General features: G+C 41.5%; 1 protein-coding gene across 1 annotated transcript; it reads left to right on the top strand.

Moving 5' to 3' along the window:
* Positions 1-1,869: 1,869 nt before the first annotated feature.
* On the top strand, positions 1,870-17,942 carry aif1l (allograft inflammatory factor 1-like). The gene is made up of 6 exons (XM_069673790.1): positions 1,870-1,992; positions 2,171-2,232; positions 4,293-4,359; positions 9,967-10,008; positions 11,445-11,607; positions 16,393-17,942. The coding sequence occupies exons 1-6, from the start codon at positions 1,968-1,970 to the stop codon at positions 16,478-16,480; spliced, it is 447 nt and encodes a 148-aa protein (XP_069529891.1). The 5' UTR covers positions 1,870-1,967; the 3' UTR covers positions 16,481-17,942.
* The last annotated feature ends 1,461 nt before the right edge of the window (positions 17,943-19,403 follow it).

Here is a 19,403-nt window from a genome sequence, read left to right as displayed (position 1 = left end):
GGGTTGCTCTAGTTCTGCGGAAGCTAAAATTAACATTCAACAGACAAAATGGCAGCCTCTAATGCGGTAATAATATAAAATGCATTGATTTAAGTGATGGGTGTTGTTTAGATACCATAGTTTATGTATTAAGTACTATCTGTGTGTTGTATGTGACTTTATTTTACAGTGTAAGTGTTTCAATGCAAATTAGGGTACATGCATTTACACAGCTGGCCTATCTTCTTAACACAGACTCATAGTGCAAGTTTAGCTTAAACTATTGTTTTTTAAATGTGCAGATTCTTTCTGTAGATCTATTGCAAATGCAAATGTGAGAGTATTCAAACAATTTCAATAAATTGTAATCTTGTATGCTAACACAGTAGCAAGTCTGTCTTTAAAATTAGAATAGCCAGTTGTCCTAGAAGATTTTCTGGACAATAATGAAACCAAATTTGTATCCCAAGACTGTAACACTTTCCAACTTCATATCAAAAATATATACAATCAAGATTTAGAATAATTATTTTCAGAATTGTGTTATGATCCAAATATCATTGATCCGCACTAGGCTACTAGTAGTTGTATAATATATGTACAAGAACACCAAAGAAAGAGACTTGAGATGGCCTGCATGACCTCATTTTTCGAGATACAACAAAACAAATGAAGGCTTTAACAATAAATTACCACAAGGGGGCGACAAGTTACACTAAATGATAGCAGCACAACCAGAGTATGAAAAGGGGGATTAGTAAGGATAAAGCTTTTATTACACACATTTTATCAACAATTTTCACAAGCATGGGATAGGAGAGAGGTGAGAAAAAATATTTATGATGAAAAAAAGCCTCATAATCCGTATTATTCACGATATATTATTTATTTGTGAACTGAATCTGCAACATTGACATAACATTACACATCTGCAACAGCATCATTTGAAACGTCCAACTAAGAATTGTGAATAATTAGGTCGAACCTTAATTTCTTTTCTATTCGATGAAATGCCGTTAATTAGGCCGAATACAAATTGGCTTCTAATTTGGTCTATTTATTCATTACAGGCGGTATTGTCTCGGTCACGCCATCATTCCGTGCTGTTTCCTCACACGCCACATGATGGTAAACGCGAGTTAGAACATACCCACTTTACTCCAACAGCATCCTTCACTGATGAGCACAGTGCATCTGCACAATGATACCGGAATTCGGATGTTTAACTTTCAAAATAAGAGCGTGGAATTTGTCCATTATGCCTTTTCTAAAGTAAATGGACCTATTGATTTGACAATATGTGAAAATATGAAAGTATCCAAAGACAATGTGTTTACAGTTATAAAATGTGATGTAAGTTGCTGAAAGGTCACTCAAAACAGTGTGTAACAATTGACAATACTGTCCCATATCAGGCGAGGGTGATTCAGTTCTGACTTAAATTATATAGATAATTTGGAAGTAAATGTTACCAAGCTGTACTGGAAATATAATCTCAAAAGCCACAGACAGATATGGTCAGATGCGACCTTAAAATAAAAATTGCTCTTTGTTTACAACTTCTCAGATGTGGGAGTTGGCAATGGTTTGGTCTCTTTTTTCTGTTTCTAACACCAGAATTTTGGACTGTTGGTCAGACAACAAGCTATTTGAAAACCTTGCTGTTTTGACATTTTACTCACTTAATGATAAATCAAATTAAATGGAGAAAAAAAGAGAGAGGTCGATTAATACATTGTGTGCTATACTCAATCTCAACATCAACACACGGTCAAAAAGTCAAAACTTGTTGTATAGTTTATTTTGAAAGGTTTGACCGGATGTGCTTCTCCCAGTTGTGCCCGTCTTGACACCGGAGCTGAGTGGCCCACATTGAACCCAATCTCTGACGGAGAACAGGAGTATCGCCCCGGCGGACAGTTGCGGTAGCCTTCTGGCTCGGATATTTTTCATTTTCTGGATTTATACGTACATAGATAAATTCCGGGATGCCTTCAAATAAAAATCTCCAAGGTAATAAATAAAACAATTGCGGGTTGCCTTGTATATTTTCCCGGGCATCTGCTTATGTCTGTCGCTAGCTTAAAGCTTAGAAGTCTTTACAATAGAGCATCAGCAGGCCGACCCCGAGCTAAGCCTCTGTCGATATTAACTAGCTTGCTATTGAAATAACGTGATTTTGTATTTGCAGGAGGGAAGACCTTTGGACTGTTAAAGGAGCAGCAAAGGCAAAAACTGGAGGAGATAAACAAGGTAACGCATGTTTCCTTCATGTATTTGCCTCTAACGGTTACAAACGGTCATTTGAATGTAACGTTCTTGTGCACGCGCACACTTGACTTGGCATTGGCCTTGTTTGTGAGCGTGCAGCCACAATGATAATTTATCTGTCCCAGGAGTGCTGTTGTTGACAATGAATTCCCTCCCAAATGCCACACACATTCATTGTAGTGGACCATACCGAAGCTGTTAATGCATTTTATTGATTCCCCCCTGCTGTCTCGTGGCACTTGTTGAACGGCTGCATGCTGTCACACAGCGCTGAAGGGGTTATATGTGGGTATTCCCTCTGACATCATAATATCAATTTGATGAAACGCATTTGCAGCGTGATCAGTGGCCGCCTCCATGTTCGCAGAGCACAATGTGGCCGGGAAAACAGGTGTCTGAATGAGCCCTTTGTCTAACGTTTAGGCCTCGCTTCATCAGATTCCTCTGTTGTGGTTCCCACAGATTAACTAGATGTCTGTATAATCTCTGTTCCCCCTCTGGCCGCCTGTCATCAGCTCCCATATTATGAAAATCAGGTCGCAGGGAGAGCCAGGAGCGCCTGTGACATCTCTGTTTCAAACACTTCCTGTTGAGGTTCATAGAGATTAATCTACTTTTTAATATCCTTCATTTGTGCACCAGAAAGATGATCTCTAATTCCTAAGCGGCTAGGTCTAAAAATACCCAGCCAGTGTGATTAAATCCAAGGTTTTTATACACTGACATCCATTACTTTGGGTTATAAGAACATGTGCATCCTATGGGAATAAAACTGTAAATATTAGCATTAGTTTAGCATAAAGGATTCTCAATTGACAGATAATTAATCTGCAACTGGCCAATATTTCAACCAATGCTACCTATAATTTCCTGGTTCCAGCAGCTTCTGGTTCTGTCGGACACAACAAAACCTTTGTAAGACTGAGAAACTGTGATGGACCTTCTTTCTTTTTTTGAACGGTTGGGATGCACCGCTCTAACTTTCTAAATACCGATACTGATACCTTGGTTTTGCTTTCCACCCGATACTGAGTACCGATACTGCACCAGAGATTAGTTACTCAGCATGTGTGTCTCACTCTGAGGAAGACACTGGGATCATTCTTCTTTGCGTGAGACGACCTTAGGCTTGACCCTAACCTCTCTGTCCGAACTATGTTCCCAACTAAATGTAAAAAAGTTGCTGATATCGCACCCAGAGCCTGACAGATATACAAATTCGTCGATATCTGACCTGTGCACCTCAATTTTACAGACTTAACAATCCAATCCAAACTGTTTTCTAACACTTAAAAACAATATAAAGTTGCAGCCCGTATTAGGTCTGAATCTTAAGCTGGAGCAGACACAGTAAACTAGTCTGTATTTGACTTCTGTATCGTGACACATTCCCTGCAGAGATACTGACAGATTACATGCTTTATAACACTGGCTCTGCACTTGTTCAAATAAACGTGCACACTATAATACACTAGGAGTAGACACTCCTGTGCATGGTGGGCTGTAGCAGTGATTCAGCACGGCTGAGTCATGCCTCCCCGCTAAACATCCAGTTGTGCTGTTTGTCCTTTTCACCCTTAATTAAAAGCCTGACGGACACAACGGAGGTCAGCGCAGAGAACGGGCTCACCCTGCGCCTCGCTTTGCTCTCTCTAATTCGACATAGATTGAAGCTTTGAAGCTGACTCCCACGTGGCAGATTGCGTCATTATAATTTCATTAGAATAGCTCCCTTCAGGCTGATTTCCTCCGCACCCTTGTGGGGTGTTCCACTTAATGAACACGGAGAAAAGTATTGACAATCCATTGGGAAGAAAAACATCTGAAGATAATGAGTCATGATTCTCAAGTTGGAGGTTTTTCCACACATTTGAGAGAACAGAATCACATCAAAGCACTTTATGCTCTAATTTATTTTACTTTTACATTTCATTGCAGGAAGTTTCTCAGAAAAGTTTAGAAATTGGCTCAAAACTGGTTTCTCGTTAAACAGGTTTTTCTTCTAATCCCCTTCTCTTTTGTTCCCCCCTCTATCTCCTCAGGAATACATGGAAGACCAGAAATACAGGGATGAAGAGGACCTGCCCGACAAATTGGAAAGTCTAAAAAGTAAGTCCCCCCCTCCCCTCAGTATCTGCGAGTACGAGGGCGCGTTCCTTCTTTGTGGCTTTTGTCTTGGCCGCGGTATTTGTTTGTTTGTTGGCACGCATTGTTCAATCTGCACACATAAAAAGTCTTTAGCATTTTGTTTTCCTCTGTGGGAAAGACAGGCTGCTGTGATTTCTGAGAGGATTGGGAGGCCAAGTCCACAGTGGCGAAAGAGGAATGTGGAGGAATGTGCCGGGGCGTTCCTCTGCTTGTTGTTTTAATATTCAGAACTCTCTGCTCCTGGGAATAGATAAAACATTGCTACTAAGAGCTCATAACGGGAACAAAATGGCATGATTTACCAGAAGAAAAAAAACTCCTCCCTGTTGCTTAGATCTTATGCAGCTCAGGATGCATGTATTTCTTTTTCTCTGCCTTTTGCAGACAGAGTAACATACGGCTGTTTATTCTAAAAGCGAGCATATGCTTTGTGATGAGAAAGCTGCCATGTCCTACTTACAATCCATGCTCGCTGGAGGAAATGGAGCAGCGATATATAAACAGAAAGGGGGCCTGACACCCTGAGACGTTTTTTTTTCTTTCTATATTTTCCCTCTTTTTCCATACTGTCCCAGTGACCCAGAGGTCATATAAGCAATGTGCTTTTAACCACCAGCCAACTTACATCAGTGCAAATCATCATTAAGAAATAAGCCTGAACTTCACTCAACACCATCGAAACATGAAGGCAGCAGCAAGTCGTTTGTGAATCTTTTCTAGATAACTCCTTTCTTTGTTGCTTTTGTTTTATTATAACAGATGCTTGTCACAATCATTGCCAAATAACCCTCAGAAATTTAAGTTTCTTGAGCTGTCACAAATTGATACGGGGACAATCATTCTACTGACAAGCAGCGTTTAGTGCTGCATTTTGTGGTAGATGAGAGACGCTTGGCTGATGACAGAGACGTTATAACATATTTATGAAATAGAAATTAGAATTATTAAGGGCCTGTGTCCACTAACGCCACATTTTGCGCTGGCAGCGCCCATGACCTCAATTTCGGAGCGCTTCTCGCCAGCACTTACTGTTGCTAGGTTACGAAAGTTGTCTGGAGGCACTTCCGCTTCCCTCGGTGGGGATCGTTAAGTCTGATTTAAATCGCTCTGTCTGCTTAATATTTGCTGTATTCAAGTAAATTTTATTAATAAAACATAAAGACAATGGACAGGAATCGTGTCCTGGCATTAGCAACAGCTCTACACCTGGAAATTGTACCCTCAAAAAAACGAAACGATACGCTTCTCCTCCGCCATTTATGTTGACAAAGTTGATATCCGATGTCCCGCCCTTTCTTGATTTTGATTGGTCGGTGAGGGAGAAGTGACATTGACGAGCGCGGTGGTGTTCCAAAAGTTTAACTATTTTCAACTGAGAGAGCTGTGAGCGCAGCGACAAAAAACAGCTGATGCTGAGCGCTGAAATCGCTGGACTGCATCGTTTTTGTGTAGAAAATAGGCGCTGCCAGCACAAATAACATGTTTGTGGACACAGGCCCTGAAGCTAATATCTGCAAGTACGAACAGGAATATCTGCCTTTTAACCCACTGCTAACTATGTTCTAAAACTGGATCAATACATCCTAAATCACCTGTTTGTAATGGTTTTATTTACAAGTGTGTCAGGATGAAAGCACCTCTTTAACATCCTCCATGTGACATTATTTATGACAGCGACAGCATCGCATGCATGTTTTTAAAAGCAGGTGATGCACGGACTCTGCACGAACAGCCATCCGTTCACTCTGTGCCCTGGTGAATGGATGTAATGTAATGTCACATGGACATTAACATTTAAATACATTTCAAAATGAAATCCTTGTTTTTATTAAGTGGGATCAGGATTTGTTTGGGTAAAGTTAAGTCACGTGACCATGCACATCCTGCAGCGTGACTACTGCACGTGCACAAACCATGATGTTGATGCTGAAACAATACGTCCTGCAGCCTTGGATGTAAGTAGAAGTAATGTTGGCTAACTAATGTAGCCATGATGCCAGCAGGTCAGCTCAGCTCTGCTGGAGTATCATAGGCCGTATTGTACATTCACAAGATACACAGACAGGGAAAATGTTGCATTTTTAAAAGCTGGTAGGAGTCGAGACGAACAACCCAATGAGTCGCACAGAGGTGCTGATGTTTGCTGCTCAGGTCAGCCAGACAACAGTTTAGCAACAGGTCAATTTAAAGTTAATCTGATAGTGAGGAGTTTTTAACTGTTCAATATTTGTTAATGTATCGCACCTTGTGTCGTTATCGCAATATTGAACAGCGTAATCGCCAGGGATGGTCATTTCAAGCAAAAATACTATTCTATATTCACTGAGACCTATTCGACTCTTATTCAAAGATCTTATGATAAGCTAGTTAGTAGAAGTTTTACCCGGCAAAGTTTGCACATGACCTCATTTTAGTTTATTTTTTTAGACGCAGCTCCACACAGAACTCTCTGACGGCTGCAGAAGTCTCTGCGTTTTTCTCCGGTCCCGTATCTCACAGTGCAACACCCGTTATATCCCGAGTAATTGCACATCACAGAGTTTCCTCATATGGTGCAGGCCTACATATTATTATGGTAGTGAAATTATCTTGTCTTGCAGTATGCAGATTTCTACACATTTACAGGTTATCATTTCCCACATAAGCTTGTGTCTTTGGTGTTGTATAACTTTTTCTCTTCACACGACACAGATTTGATTTAGTTTGTCTGTCTGTGGATGGAAATGAAGTGAGTGGAGTGTTTTTACAATGAGCAGAGGCCTGAACAGAAGCAGTTATCTGCCCTCAGGGTCAGACAGTTTTATCTTTCAGAAAGGATGATGAGAAAATACCTTCTTTATCTGTTGGCCGGCGCGGCGGAGGAAGTCATCATCCATTCAGCTATTTTATCTGCAGGGTTCTTTTGTACACTTGAAAAACCCCTTCGGGTGATGGCTGCCAAATCAAAACAATCAAAACAGCTCAAACTAAAATCACAGATGCCTTTTAGAACATCAAAGACAATGATGGCAGAAGATGACTGTTACTTTGTCACATCGGTTCCTTAAAGTGGGTCAGGAGGAAACACTGAAGAAGACTTGAGTTTTGTTGGGTTGAGCCTTTTTCTGTGGCTGCAGATGATCAACAGGCTGCCGTACGACAAGTGGCCCTCTCAAGAATGGCTGTTTGTGTGTGTGTGTGTGTGTGTGTGTGTGTATGTGTGTGTGGAGGCCCACTCCTCAGGGTTTACGAACAGGGTACGCATTGTCCTGTCCCGCTCCCCATGGGTTTTCACACAGTTAACACCGCTCCCTCTCCCCCCCCTCCCCACACACACACAGAGCTGCCACTGTGGGACAGAAATAGCGTGTGTAATCTGACCAAAGGGGTTTTCTGGAGAACAGAGAAAAGTGAAACTTAGGGAGAAGCGGGAAAATGTCTGCTTTTGATGTTTATATAGCAGCAGCCACCTCAGGATGTTAATATTTTTTCATCTTTTATACAGGATTTTAAATGCGATAGTTTGTAGGGCTGCACGATTATGGCAAAAATGATAACGATTAATATTTTAGGGGCTTTTTTAAACGTCCTTTCACATTTACATAAACAAAGCAACATTTTCAGTTGTATTTTGTGCTGCATTTTGGCTCATGTACAAATTTTGCATCAAACTATGACTTAAAATTAGGTTCTTTACCTGAAGTTGGTGCATCTCCTAGAGGCAAAATGCAATGCACATTGCCTTGGTAATTTCAGTTCGTCTTTGGGAGTTAGGTGGGGAGTGTTTGGGAGTGTTGCACTGTACAGCATAGCTGTTTTTGATGTCTGATTTCGCGCTGGACAACGACGAGGAGTAGCGACGTTATTCCTCTCAGCCTTCATTCACTCATCATGCTGCACTTTGTGCTGTTTTTTCAGGTGGTTGCACAAGTTTGTTGTGTTGCTTTGCGGCGCAGAAACAGCTTTCATGCACTCTTTTCTTCTTATTTATTCTTGCTTAACATCACTGGCCCTAAACCCGTAGTACCTCCAAACAACCGATGACGAGACGTTTGGGGGACCGGTGTTTCGGTTTATCGTTTATTAGCGCAACAACAAGCAGCGCTCAAAATGCTACTTAGCGTTAGCAGCCTACATGACATGTTTACACCAACAACACGCCTCACTAAGATGTAGCAGATACGTATATTTTGAGCTCGTAATGAAAACAACACAGAGGCATTCACAAGGACAACGTATTCACTTCCTGTTTTCAACAGCTGCTGTAACTATGACGACCACAGTTGCAATCGTCTGAAAGTCGCCAGTTAACATTGTCTCACGTTAAACCGAAACACCGGTCTGTTGTTTACTCTTCCACTCTTATAAAGTTTTTTTTAGGGGGGGCTTTTCGAGCCTCTCGATTGCCCCTTTGGGGAGTGGCTGTTAAATGTCAGTATCGCCGTCAATCATGTTTACTTAATCCTGGGAAGCCCACATTGTGACAGGGATTAATCTTTGATTAACTATGCAGCCCTATTGCACACAGTGTAATGCAGGATAACTGGCGACATAGTAGCTGTTACGGAGAGCAGAGCATCCCCTACAAGGAAAATTGCATCATCCACTTGAGTCGGAGTTTGACAGTTGGACACTAATCAAATCCAATTATTGGACTGAAAGCTGTTCAAGTCATTGTCGCTTATTCAGGTTGAGCAGTTTAAATCGAGTTTTCCCTGAAAGAAATCACATGATTTGTGGAAGTACTTACACATATAGAGGATCATCAAATGTGTTTTTTTTCCCACTGATTTTTGTATTTATTTTAAAACTTTGGACAAAGCCAAGCTAGCTGGTTCCCCCTGCTTCAAGTCCGCACGCTAAGCTTAGCTAGCTGTTTCCCGATTTCATTGATCTTCTCATTTAGCGCTTAGAAAAAAGGGAATTAGCTTATTTACAAAATGTGTTTGTTTAAGCTAAATAACTGTCTACATGTCCTGTACAATAAAAAGTAAAAGTGATGTGTTTGCTGTAGAAGAGGCACATACAGCTCCAAATGCTCTTTTTTCTTATTCTGAAACTGAAAACCAAGTAGCAATATAGCTGAGGCTGAATTTTCCAATTTCCCTTGAATCAGTCGCATTGCTTGCACTATGCTGCAGGTTTGGGATTTGCTTGTTTTTCTCCGAGTGAGCACCCATGAAGGAAATCTCCTCTCCTTTCAGCCCAAGCGTTGTTGTTTTTCTTGCTGCGTTTGAACTTTTAAGTTCCCTTTCTGACTCCCTGACCGGCTCTGTCCCATCTGTCTCACATGTCTGCCCTACTCAGCTGCCCTTTGCCTGCCTCCACTGACAGACAGCCAAAACACACACTCACACAGACACACCTGTTATTATCAGCTGCTCGCGTCTTTCCTTTCGCCAGGTCAGCTGTCGGCTGAATGTAAGACAGTGAAATCACCGCACAGTGTGTTAACAGTTGTGCTGACATGTAAGACGCCAGCTGGTGATTGTTGTTTGTCTAAATGTTCCACAAGGGTCTGTGGTCTGTATGAGCTGAGAATGAACTAGCACTGTTAGTAATAATCTCCTGTGTGTGTCTGTTTTGCAGATAAATATGCTGAGTTTGACCTGAATGACCAAGGAGACATCGGTGAGTAACTGCACCCCTCATAACAACTGTTAGCTGACCTGTGCGCGGCGTCTACACGAGGGAACAGTAATTAATACTGTGTGTATTGTCAGCAGTGCGAGCACATGCAGGGCTTCAACAGGCTCATGTGTCATGTTTGTGTCCTGTATGTAAAGTGAGACCGTAGTGTACAACAGTGTGAAAGGGGCTCGAACAGATGTGATGCGAGCTCCAGTGTGGGAGTCAGACAGCAGGTGTGAGGTCCGTCTGTAGGTCCTGAAAGAAGATGTTAAATTAATCCGAATATTTAATGCCACAAAGACACCCTTCCTCTCCAGGCAGGACAGGATTTTTAAGGACTTTTGTGATGCCATTTTTGTCATGTAGCTAGTTCTTCATCAAATCAAAACTGTCCAAATGTTTGTTTAAAAACCAATTACCTTCAAAACAACATTCCCAATAGCCTCATGTGTTCTTTTAGCTTAGTGCTAACAAGCAGATGGTAAACATTATACCAGCCAAAGATCAGCTTGTTTGCTTTTGTCATTGTGAGCATAGCGAGATGACATTAGCATTTAGCTCATAACGACACTGCTCACGCATGTATCAGGATATTGCGTAGGAGTCCGGGTCCTGTTCATTCAAATGACGGCTTATGAGTCGTGCATGAAGCCAAAAGAGGTCAACTTCTGCTACGCCCTATCTTCTGGTTAGCTTCTTTATAGTACGGCACATAAAGCAATCTCACAAGCATTTCCTTTAAGTCCGCTTCTAAACCCCTGTGGCTCTGCTGCATTATGCAGAAGAAAATAACTTTGGATTCCCCTGTGAGTGTGTTTTTACAATAGGAATAATTTCGGAAAAGGTCTTTTTAGGGCAGAGTGTGTCACCTGACAGACCTGGAAATGTGTAATAGCACTTCCTGGGAGCTTGTTGTAGCCCTCAAGAGCTGCTAGCATGACGCTTGCTTTGCTACATATTAGTGTTGCGCCACTAACACAACACTGTTGTGACGTTTGCGAACGATACGATTCTTTTGAACAACTCTTTGGTGCGAATGATGGGAACCAAGTCGTAGGTGAGAGCCGTTCCTTTTATAGTTGTGCCCAAACTTCACTGGACGCCCTGGATCCAATCCCCTTTAAAAGAATGATCCAAATGGAAGCTGTAGGCTGAGACCTTGACTTTTCACTCTAGTATAGGTCGAGCTCCAGTAACACTTAATTCTACATTTCCCATTATGCAACCCCAAAAGATCCTTTGGTGTGAACATCCTTGCCTTCTTAATTCTCCTATCTTTGAAACCCCACACCTCCAGCATACACAGGCTTCCTGTTGAAATAAATATGGACCCGAGCTGACAAAAGATAAAACATTTACAAAAGATAGCCCTGACGATGTCATAAGGTAAACTCAACCTGTACATGAAACTAAAACTGAACTGTTCCTTCTCCCAGATCTGATGGGGCTGAAGCGGATGATGGAGAAGCTGGGGGTGCCCAAGACCCACTTGGAGTTGAAAAAAATGATAGTGGAGGTGACGGGCGGCAGCAGCAACACCATCAACTACAGGGACTTTGTCAAGATGATGCTGGGCAAGCGCTCAGCGGTGCTCAAACTGTAAGTAAACATCTGTGCATACAAACAATATGGACTTTTAACACGTTTCTGTCACGTTCTGTCTGGGTGATTGTGTGTGTGTTCATTCGTCTGAGAAGGAGTGTGTGAGCAGTGTGCAGGGTCAGCCCTCTGGTTCTGGGATGACAAGCGATGATGTCATTACCCACATCTGTTAAGCCTATCTGAAGTCAGCCCGTCGTTATCTTTAGCCGGGATAATGTGCTTAGGTAATTGATTATGGGCTGATTAACCGCTGACAGTCTCATAGCACTGACAAAAACATCAAAACGCATCACATCGTGTCAACAAAAGTCATCTTATCCAATAGAAATGATTTTATTCGATCACTTATCCATGTTGGATGAGGTTACATATTTCCCTCTGTATTGACACAGTGTAGTGCAGGCAGCGTAAGCCTATTAAAGAGGCCTCGCAGTAGGTCAGTCTGTGTGTGTGTGCTGCCTGTCAGCTCTGCTGGACTTAGCAGGCTGGACCCTTTCATGACAAATCTCATAATCCCGACAACACCCGGCAGAAAAAATGCACAACTTTTCCTTCTTTTGCCCTCAATCGTTTTTCGAAAGTGTATTCCATAATCCCCCTCAGCGGCTATTTATAAATGTGTCATTCTCTCCCGGAAACACTTCTCATCCACTTGGCTGCATTCTAATAAGATAGCTCTGAAGTCTAGGAAAAGCTGATTTTTGTAGTTGTTCTCAGCGCACCATGTTTTACATAGTAGAAATGCAAACTGATGTTAAAACCTCAGTTTGATAAGGCTCATTTTACTGCACACAATTTGGGTCACTATTTAATTGAAGGATGTCTGGAGAAGGTTTGTTCCCTCCTGTGAAATGTTAAGCTCCACTTTGCAAAGTGTTTTTATTAGCTATTAGCCTTTTGGAGTCCATGTAAAACGGATACTGTAAAATTGGATGTAGAAGACGTACTTTTAATTCTTTTTTTTTTCATCTAAAAAGTGGGCTGCGTCCTATATACCGGCGCTATAATCTAGCTAAAGCTTCGTCATGGTAATGCTCCGTTATGATCACCACTGCAGCCGCTACCCACACAACAATCAACATTAACGTAGGCTGAGCTCAACTGCCACACCGGTAGCTAGCAGGACTGCAAACTTGACCTGGTAGGCTATAATTTGTGTGTGTTTTCTCTCAAGAATATTTTTACTGAGTTTTAAACAATTAAGCATATTACACACAATACATTTGTGGAGTGCACAACAGATGTGATCAGACAAAGCGCATCTATAGCAAGAGAGCACTACTTATAAACTCGAACCAATTATCCCTCACCCCCACTAGCCCCAACTACCAGCCGGAATCCCGTGTGTCAGAGGGAAGCCTATTTCGTCTTAGGAGTAAATTGGGAAAGAGCTGAAAGTCGGGTTCTATATTTAGAAATGAGAAGGAAAATAGGGTACATATCAGGTTAAATAAAAGAAAATAAAAGAAGGAGGGTTTAGCAAGTAATAAACAATATACAGAATGTTACTGCCAGAAATCAACAGAACGACAATAAGACAAAAAAAGAGAGTCAGGATATACACCTTTAGTTTGACTGGAGGTTCTGAAAGTATTTCAGGAGAGGTCCCCACACCCTTTGGAACTTAATATTTGAGTTACAAACTGAGTAGTGGATCTTTTCAAAGTTTAGACAGGACATAATGTCCCTCAGCCAGTGAGCGTGGGTGGGCGGGGCAGCATCTGTCCATCTTAGTAAAACTGCACGCCTGGCCAAAAGGGAGGCGAACGACAGCATGCGGCACCCGACTGGCATCAGGCGCACGTCTTCCTCTCCAGTTGTGCCAAAAAGGGCGACCAGAGGGTTAGGTGCTAGGTCAAAATTCAGGACTGTGGATAAGGTTTGAAAAACGTCTCTCCAGTATTTTTACTAGACACGTCCAGAACATGTGAATGAGGGAGGCCTCACCTCCCTTACATTTGTCACAGCAGGGATTCACATCTGGGTACATATGAGATAGTTTGACTTTGGACACATGGGCCTTATGCACGACCTTAAACTGTAAAAGACAGTGACGGGCACAAAGGGATGTTGAATTAACCAGCTTGAAGATTGAATCCCATACGTCGACTGTCAGTGAGAGGTTCAAATCCTGCTCCCAGGCAAATTTGTGTGTGTTTTGAATGTGTTTCAAACAAATTAAAATAGTGTTGAAATAACATTTTATTTAATAAATGGCTATAAAAAACTTCCCTCTGGGACACCCCCAGATAAAACAGACTGTGTCTTGTATTCCAGATTTTATGGTAAATATATAACTTAAAGAAACACTGGACACAGTGTAGGTTTATCTAGTTTCCAGCTGTTTCTTTAATTTGTGCAATTTAGCACGGCACCCCACTCCCTGATAACTCCAACCGTCTGCACTCCCTCTCTTGTGTGCTTCTGTTTTTGTCTCTAGAGAGAGGATGAGGGAATAGAAGCTCATGTTACAAATCGGCTTTAGTGTTTAGTGCAGGAATTTTGCAGGCTAACAATTGATAAGGTTACAATTATTGGAGAATAGTTTGTTTGTGAAAGCTATTTGAATAAAGTTACTAATCACTTAAAGGGGGGTTATTATGATAATTACAAGCTTCAAATTCCACTCTGTGATACCTGTGGAGTAGCTTGGCATAATTTACAGGACAACAACTCATCTTTTTTTTTCACACTGGTGCTTTGTGCAGACCCTCTAACGGCTTCTGCCTCAAACAATGCAGTCAGCTCTGTCCCTTTAAGAAACCCCGCCCCTACAAGCCCTCTTTCTTTTGATTGGCCAGCTCTTTGAAGCCTGCTGAGGTGCAGCGTGTAGAAAAACACTGTGTGAAACCTGGCGTTCGCAGCAGCCTGCAGACTGAGCTGAGAATCCTGGGGATTACTACAGATTTGAAACTTGACTCACGTTTAGTCTGGACAGCCAACATTGTAAAATTGTATATACGTCTTAAAATGTGAAACAGCATAATACCCCCTCTTTAAGTTTGTTTAACCAAGACTTTGAATGCCAGATAAACCTCATAGTTGTTTTATAATAGTCATTGGTTGACAAGTGGCCGCTGCTGTGAGGGATCTTGACTCCAAAAGTTTTTTTAAATGCATTTGACAAAACAAAATGCAGCTTATTTCTTCTGCACACTCTTGCCTACAGCAGTTTAGACTGTACACTATAACAAGATTAGGTCAGCTGGTCCCTTAATCAATTTAGTTCTTCTGTCTACCTAGAGAGGATTAACTTTACATGCTTAAATCATCCAAAGCCATTATCACTTTTAATGGCGACAGTATGCTCACGTTAACCTCCTGTCAGTAGTGTGAAGAAAAAGGGGGTTAATGGGGGGGTTGTTGCCAGATTTGCTGAGTGCTGGTTTCCTCGTGGGGATCATTGCTCCTTATGGGCTTAGTGGAGCTTTGCAGAGTTTTCCAAAAAAGGAAATTAAAGACAGGCATTCGCTCCGAATAGCTCCTGTCAGATCGCTCACTCTGCTGTGTGTGTGTGCAGGCTGAACCACTATTCCCCTCAGTCCGTTTGTGCTTTCCCTCCATTCCTTTTCTTTCACTTACTGCTCGGCCAGTTCACACCATGGCATTTACTGTGACTCTCTGAATCCTCCATGAGCTGATTATCCCTCCTCACTCACACATCCTGCCTGTATTGTTTACTTTCCTTGCTCGTCTCTTACTACCTTCTGTCTTCCTGATTTATTAGTGAACTTCCTTATGCCTCTCTCCATGGTGCTGAAGCCATCGAACCTGTATTTATCTGCCTGTGTATTGATTTCAGTTTAAGATATTACTGGAGTAGTCAACTGACACAATATTTGACTATATTTTTTAATTAATTGATATAGTTCTGTATGATGTAATTAAAAAAAAATAGCTTACAAACAGTTACTACTTTTATTTCTCTCATGTGAATATAAATGTACATAAATTGATAAAAAGAAACATTCTTTGCAGCTCCAATTAAACGCACAGGCAACCACACACGTCCAGGCCAAATCCTAATTCTTATATAACATTCTATATCTGTATATAAAGATGGACGACGCGTCTCCATCTGCTCTCACTGTACAAAATTGAAGCCAAAACAGCACCCATGATTGTCCCTGCCATCTTGCGATGGTGACGTTTTTTGGAGCCAGAGTTGCGCAGTAGAGATCTGCAGGTGGAGCCACCGTAGCCACTTCCGCTAACCAAAACACACACTTAACTCACCTTTAAAAAACCAGCAAGGTTCCGCACGCCGGCGTATTTAACATCAGAACAGCTTCTTTGTGTTGGTCTGAAGCAGACTAGATTGTTTTAGTTACGTCTCCTCTCGCCGTTCCTCCTCTGCTCTGCTTATCAGGAACAGATCGGCTGCAGGAGCTGTATTTGTTAACAGAGCTGTCAATCATCCTTTTTACAGCATCAAATAAGTAATTACAAAATAAACTTGTCAGAAAATGAACACTTGGATGTAAATCAGCATGATAAGAACTAACTATAATGACAGAAACCATGTTTGAGGAAAATGTATTTGACTGTGTATTTTGATTTTATAGTTTGACTCATGTCCCATCTGTTAACATGGAGGAGGCGGGCTTTATGAGCTATACTGCAGCCAGTCAGCAGGGGGGGATAGAGAGGGTTTTGCTTCAATTCATACAGTCCATGGTTTCAAAATGTAAAATGTCAACAAATCCAAGGAATCTGCAAACAGGTTGTTTATTTTTGCTAATTTCATGATTCCTCTCTCTCTCTCTCTCTCTCTCTCCACAGAGTCCTGGTCTTCGAGGACAAAGCCAACGGCTCTCCCTGCAAACCAGACGGACCCCCTCCAAAGCGGGACATTGCTAGCCTGCCTTAAGTTTAGACGTCAGCCTCCAGACTTCGAGCGGAGCAGAGGGACCATCAGTGGTTGCGTATAAAAATTGAGTCGTTCTCTTAAACATGTGGAGTGTCGTTTTAGTGTGGGACCAGTGATAAAGGCTGTTATTTTGTGATAAAAAAAAAAAGGTGTACAAGGTGTCTGTTATTTGGAAGACGGAGCCCACCACTCACTAAATGATGTTTGACTGTGAATATTATTATTCATGTTTCTTTTTCCTTAATTAAAATGTAGCATTGATAGTCGTACACGTAAGCCGCTTGATAAGTTAAACTTTGTAGTAAGTGTTTCATGGTTATATTATGAAGGGAAGACTTAAAAATCTCCATATTTTTTTTATTCTTGTTCTTTTGTTTCGTGTTTGGGACGCATTAATTTTAACAATGTGAGTGTAGGACGCTTTCAGGGGAAAAAGAAGCAGTTTTTCCAACACGTCGTCGCACTGTCCTCAGTGGGCTCGGGTTGATTCCTGCCGGGTTAAACTTTGTCAGCTTCTCGCTTTAGATCTGGTGCTGGAGATTACAGGCCCCGCCCTGCTCCTCTAGGTCAAAGTCTTCAGCCCTCTTGACGCTGGAATACTGATCTGGAATCAGTAACTAGGTTATCACAGCCGACACGTGGTCTGAAAACACTCTTTGTAGGTGACTGTACTGCTGTGTGTTTTGAATTATAACACACTAGAGGAGGGGGGAGTAAGAGATCGTGTTGACCATGGGGCTCTGCTTGAGGGACAGCAAACCAGACTTAGTGTTAGATCTGTACGGTTAAGCACACGTTAGTTTTGGAAGGAGTGTGATTACAGGCACACGAGCATAACAAATGTACATAATATACTACACACAGTACAATCATGTTCTTTCCAAGTGCCTCAACATGCAGATACTGTAGAGCTTAAACACGCAGAGAGGGAGTGCACAGTCTTAGCTCACTAATTCCAGAAACAGTTAGTTTTATGATGTCTGTTGAGTTATATTAATGAGGTGTTTCCACAACATTCTGAGTGCGTGACGTTCACAAGTGGTGGATTTTTTAAATGTAGTTTCTATGCGTGTTTTCCCTTTTTCTTACCATTATTTTATACATAACAGCGTTAACCTGTTTATAGGGTGATTTAACCTCTTAGGTTACCCTTTACTTGTTCATATTTGTGTTATTAATTTGTCTTTCTACCCTATAATTTTTAACCAGCCAGCCATTCCCTCCCTCCTCGGTTTAACTGGGTTCATTGTCCTGTGAATTCTGTAATTTGTGCCTCTGTTCTGCAGTTTAGATTTTCCTGTACGTCGCACTATTTACTGTGAATACGGTACTTTTGTAGTATTTTTAATCCACTTAAGATGTTTTAATCTGTTATTTTGCTTGCAGTCTGGCTGGTATATTAATGTTGTTAAGATGCACATTGTTTGCAGACACCAAAGGAATTAAATTTCTTCTTACACTGGCCTGTAAAGTTTTGGATTCATTATTGTGGTAATAAGGATCTTTGAAATTTAACTTTGTTGAAAAATTGAGAACTTGAACACATTTCATCAGCATGGAGTATTTATTTACTTTTTTATTTCACTAGTAAACACCAGTTTATATTAAAGAGGGGGTATTATGCAGTTTCATATTTAAGACATACGGTATATAATTTTACAATGTTTCAAATCTGTAGGTAAAAGTATGTTGGAGTAATCCCCAGGCTTCTCAGCTCAGTCTGCAGGCTGCTGTGAACGCCAGGTTTAACTATGTTTTTTGTACACGCTGCACTTTGTGATGTCAGAAGCTGTGTGTCAATTTGGAGGCTGCATCCTTTGAAGGAGGCGGTCTACGGAGGATCCGGCAGTCATATGCTCTGTTTGAAATCGGATGCTACATACTGCATTCAGCGGTAGTATGTAGTACAGAGCTGTTCAAATTGATTTTGCAGTATGCAACGGCAGGCGCCAGTTTCTGATTTTGGAAAGCGGAAATAAGCAATGCCATTTCAACTGCCGGTGTGACGTCGTATCTTAACTTATTATTTTAAAGACTTGTTTCAAGAACATTTCATTTTTTAACGTGTAATGCTAGCTATTCGACTGAAACCAAAATCTTTGAGTTCCTCTTAAGAGTCCGCCAACTCATTTTCTAATCTAAGGATACATTGGGCCGCGAAGGATGCACGCGTTGGATCATTCGTGGCACGGGAAAAGGAGGACGCGTTTGTCGGCCGCATCTGAAGGAGCCTTCGAAATGGGACAGCCTTCGACGCGCCGCTGTGGCGCAATCGGCCTTCAAAGGCTGCCGCCCCTGGATTGGGACACAGCTACAAAGTGCAGCCTCAGCAAGCTTTCGGAATAGCTGGCCAATTAGAAGAAAGTGGGCTTGTAGGGGCGGGGTTTCTTAAAGGGACAGAGCTGACTGAGTCGTTTCAGGCAGAGGCTGTATGAGGGCCTGTACAGAGTTTTTTTATCTGTAAATTCACAGTATCACAGAGTGAAATATGAAGCTTGAAATTAGCATAATACCCCCCCTTTAAGCACACATTTCCACAGATGTTAAGAGCATAAGATGATACACTTAGAGGGAGATAAATAAATGCAGTAATGATGTTTTCTTTAGTGGCTAGTCCATCACATCTTAATAACCTATGCATACGCAGAATCTCATTATCAGTCTTGCATCTTCCAGTTCGTTCACAGGCAGTAATAAATAATGTGTGGGAATATTTGACTATAGTTGCATCACTGTGTTTCATTGTATTAATGCTTCCATACCATATTTTTCTCATTCACCTTCCACGTTGCTTTCGTGCAGCTGTGTGAATACATTCTCTTCTTGAGCAATAAAATGTTTTCATGAAAAGGAAATAGCTGCTTTTGATTTTTGTCTTTATTTCCTGTCTGTAAAAGGCTGTTCATATTGCACGTCACCAGGA

The sequence above is a fragment of the Semicossyphus pulcher genome, unplaced genomic scaffold (assembly GCF_022749685.1).
Source record: "Semicossyphus pulcher isolate SPU_LCO1_2020_fin unplaced genomic scaffold, fSemPul1.0.p SCAF_22, whole genome shotgun sequence".
NCBI classification, from domain to species: domain Eukaryota; kingdom Metazoa; phylum Chordata; class Actinopteri; order Labriformes; family Labridae; genus Semicossyphus; species Semicossyphus pulcher.
Note: the sequence above shows the minus strand (reverse complement) of the source record. Positions and strands in the feature narration are given on the sequence as shown.

Coding starts and splice junctions, on each gene's coding strand:
- aif1l (XM_069673790.1), top strand. CDS start 1,968: ATGCCTTCAAATAAAAATCTCCAAG. Junction 2,233..4,292: donor AACTGGAGGAGATAAACAAG/GTAACGCATGTT, acceptor CTATCTCCTCAG/GAATACATGGAAGACCAGAA. Junction 4,360..9,966: donor CAAATTGGAAAGTCTAAAAA/GTAAGTCCCCCC, acceptor TCTGTTTTGCAG/ATAAATATGCTGAGTTTGAC.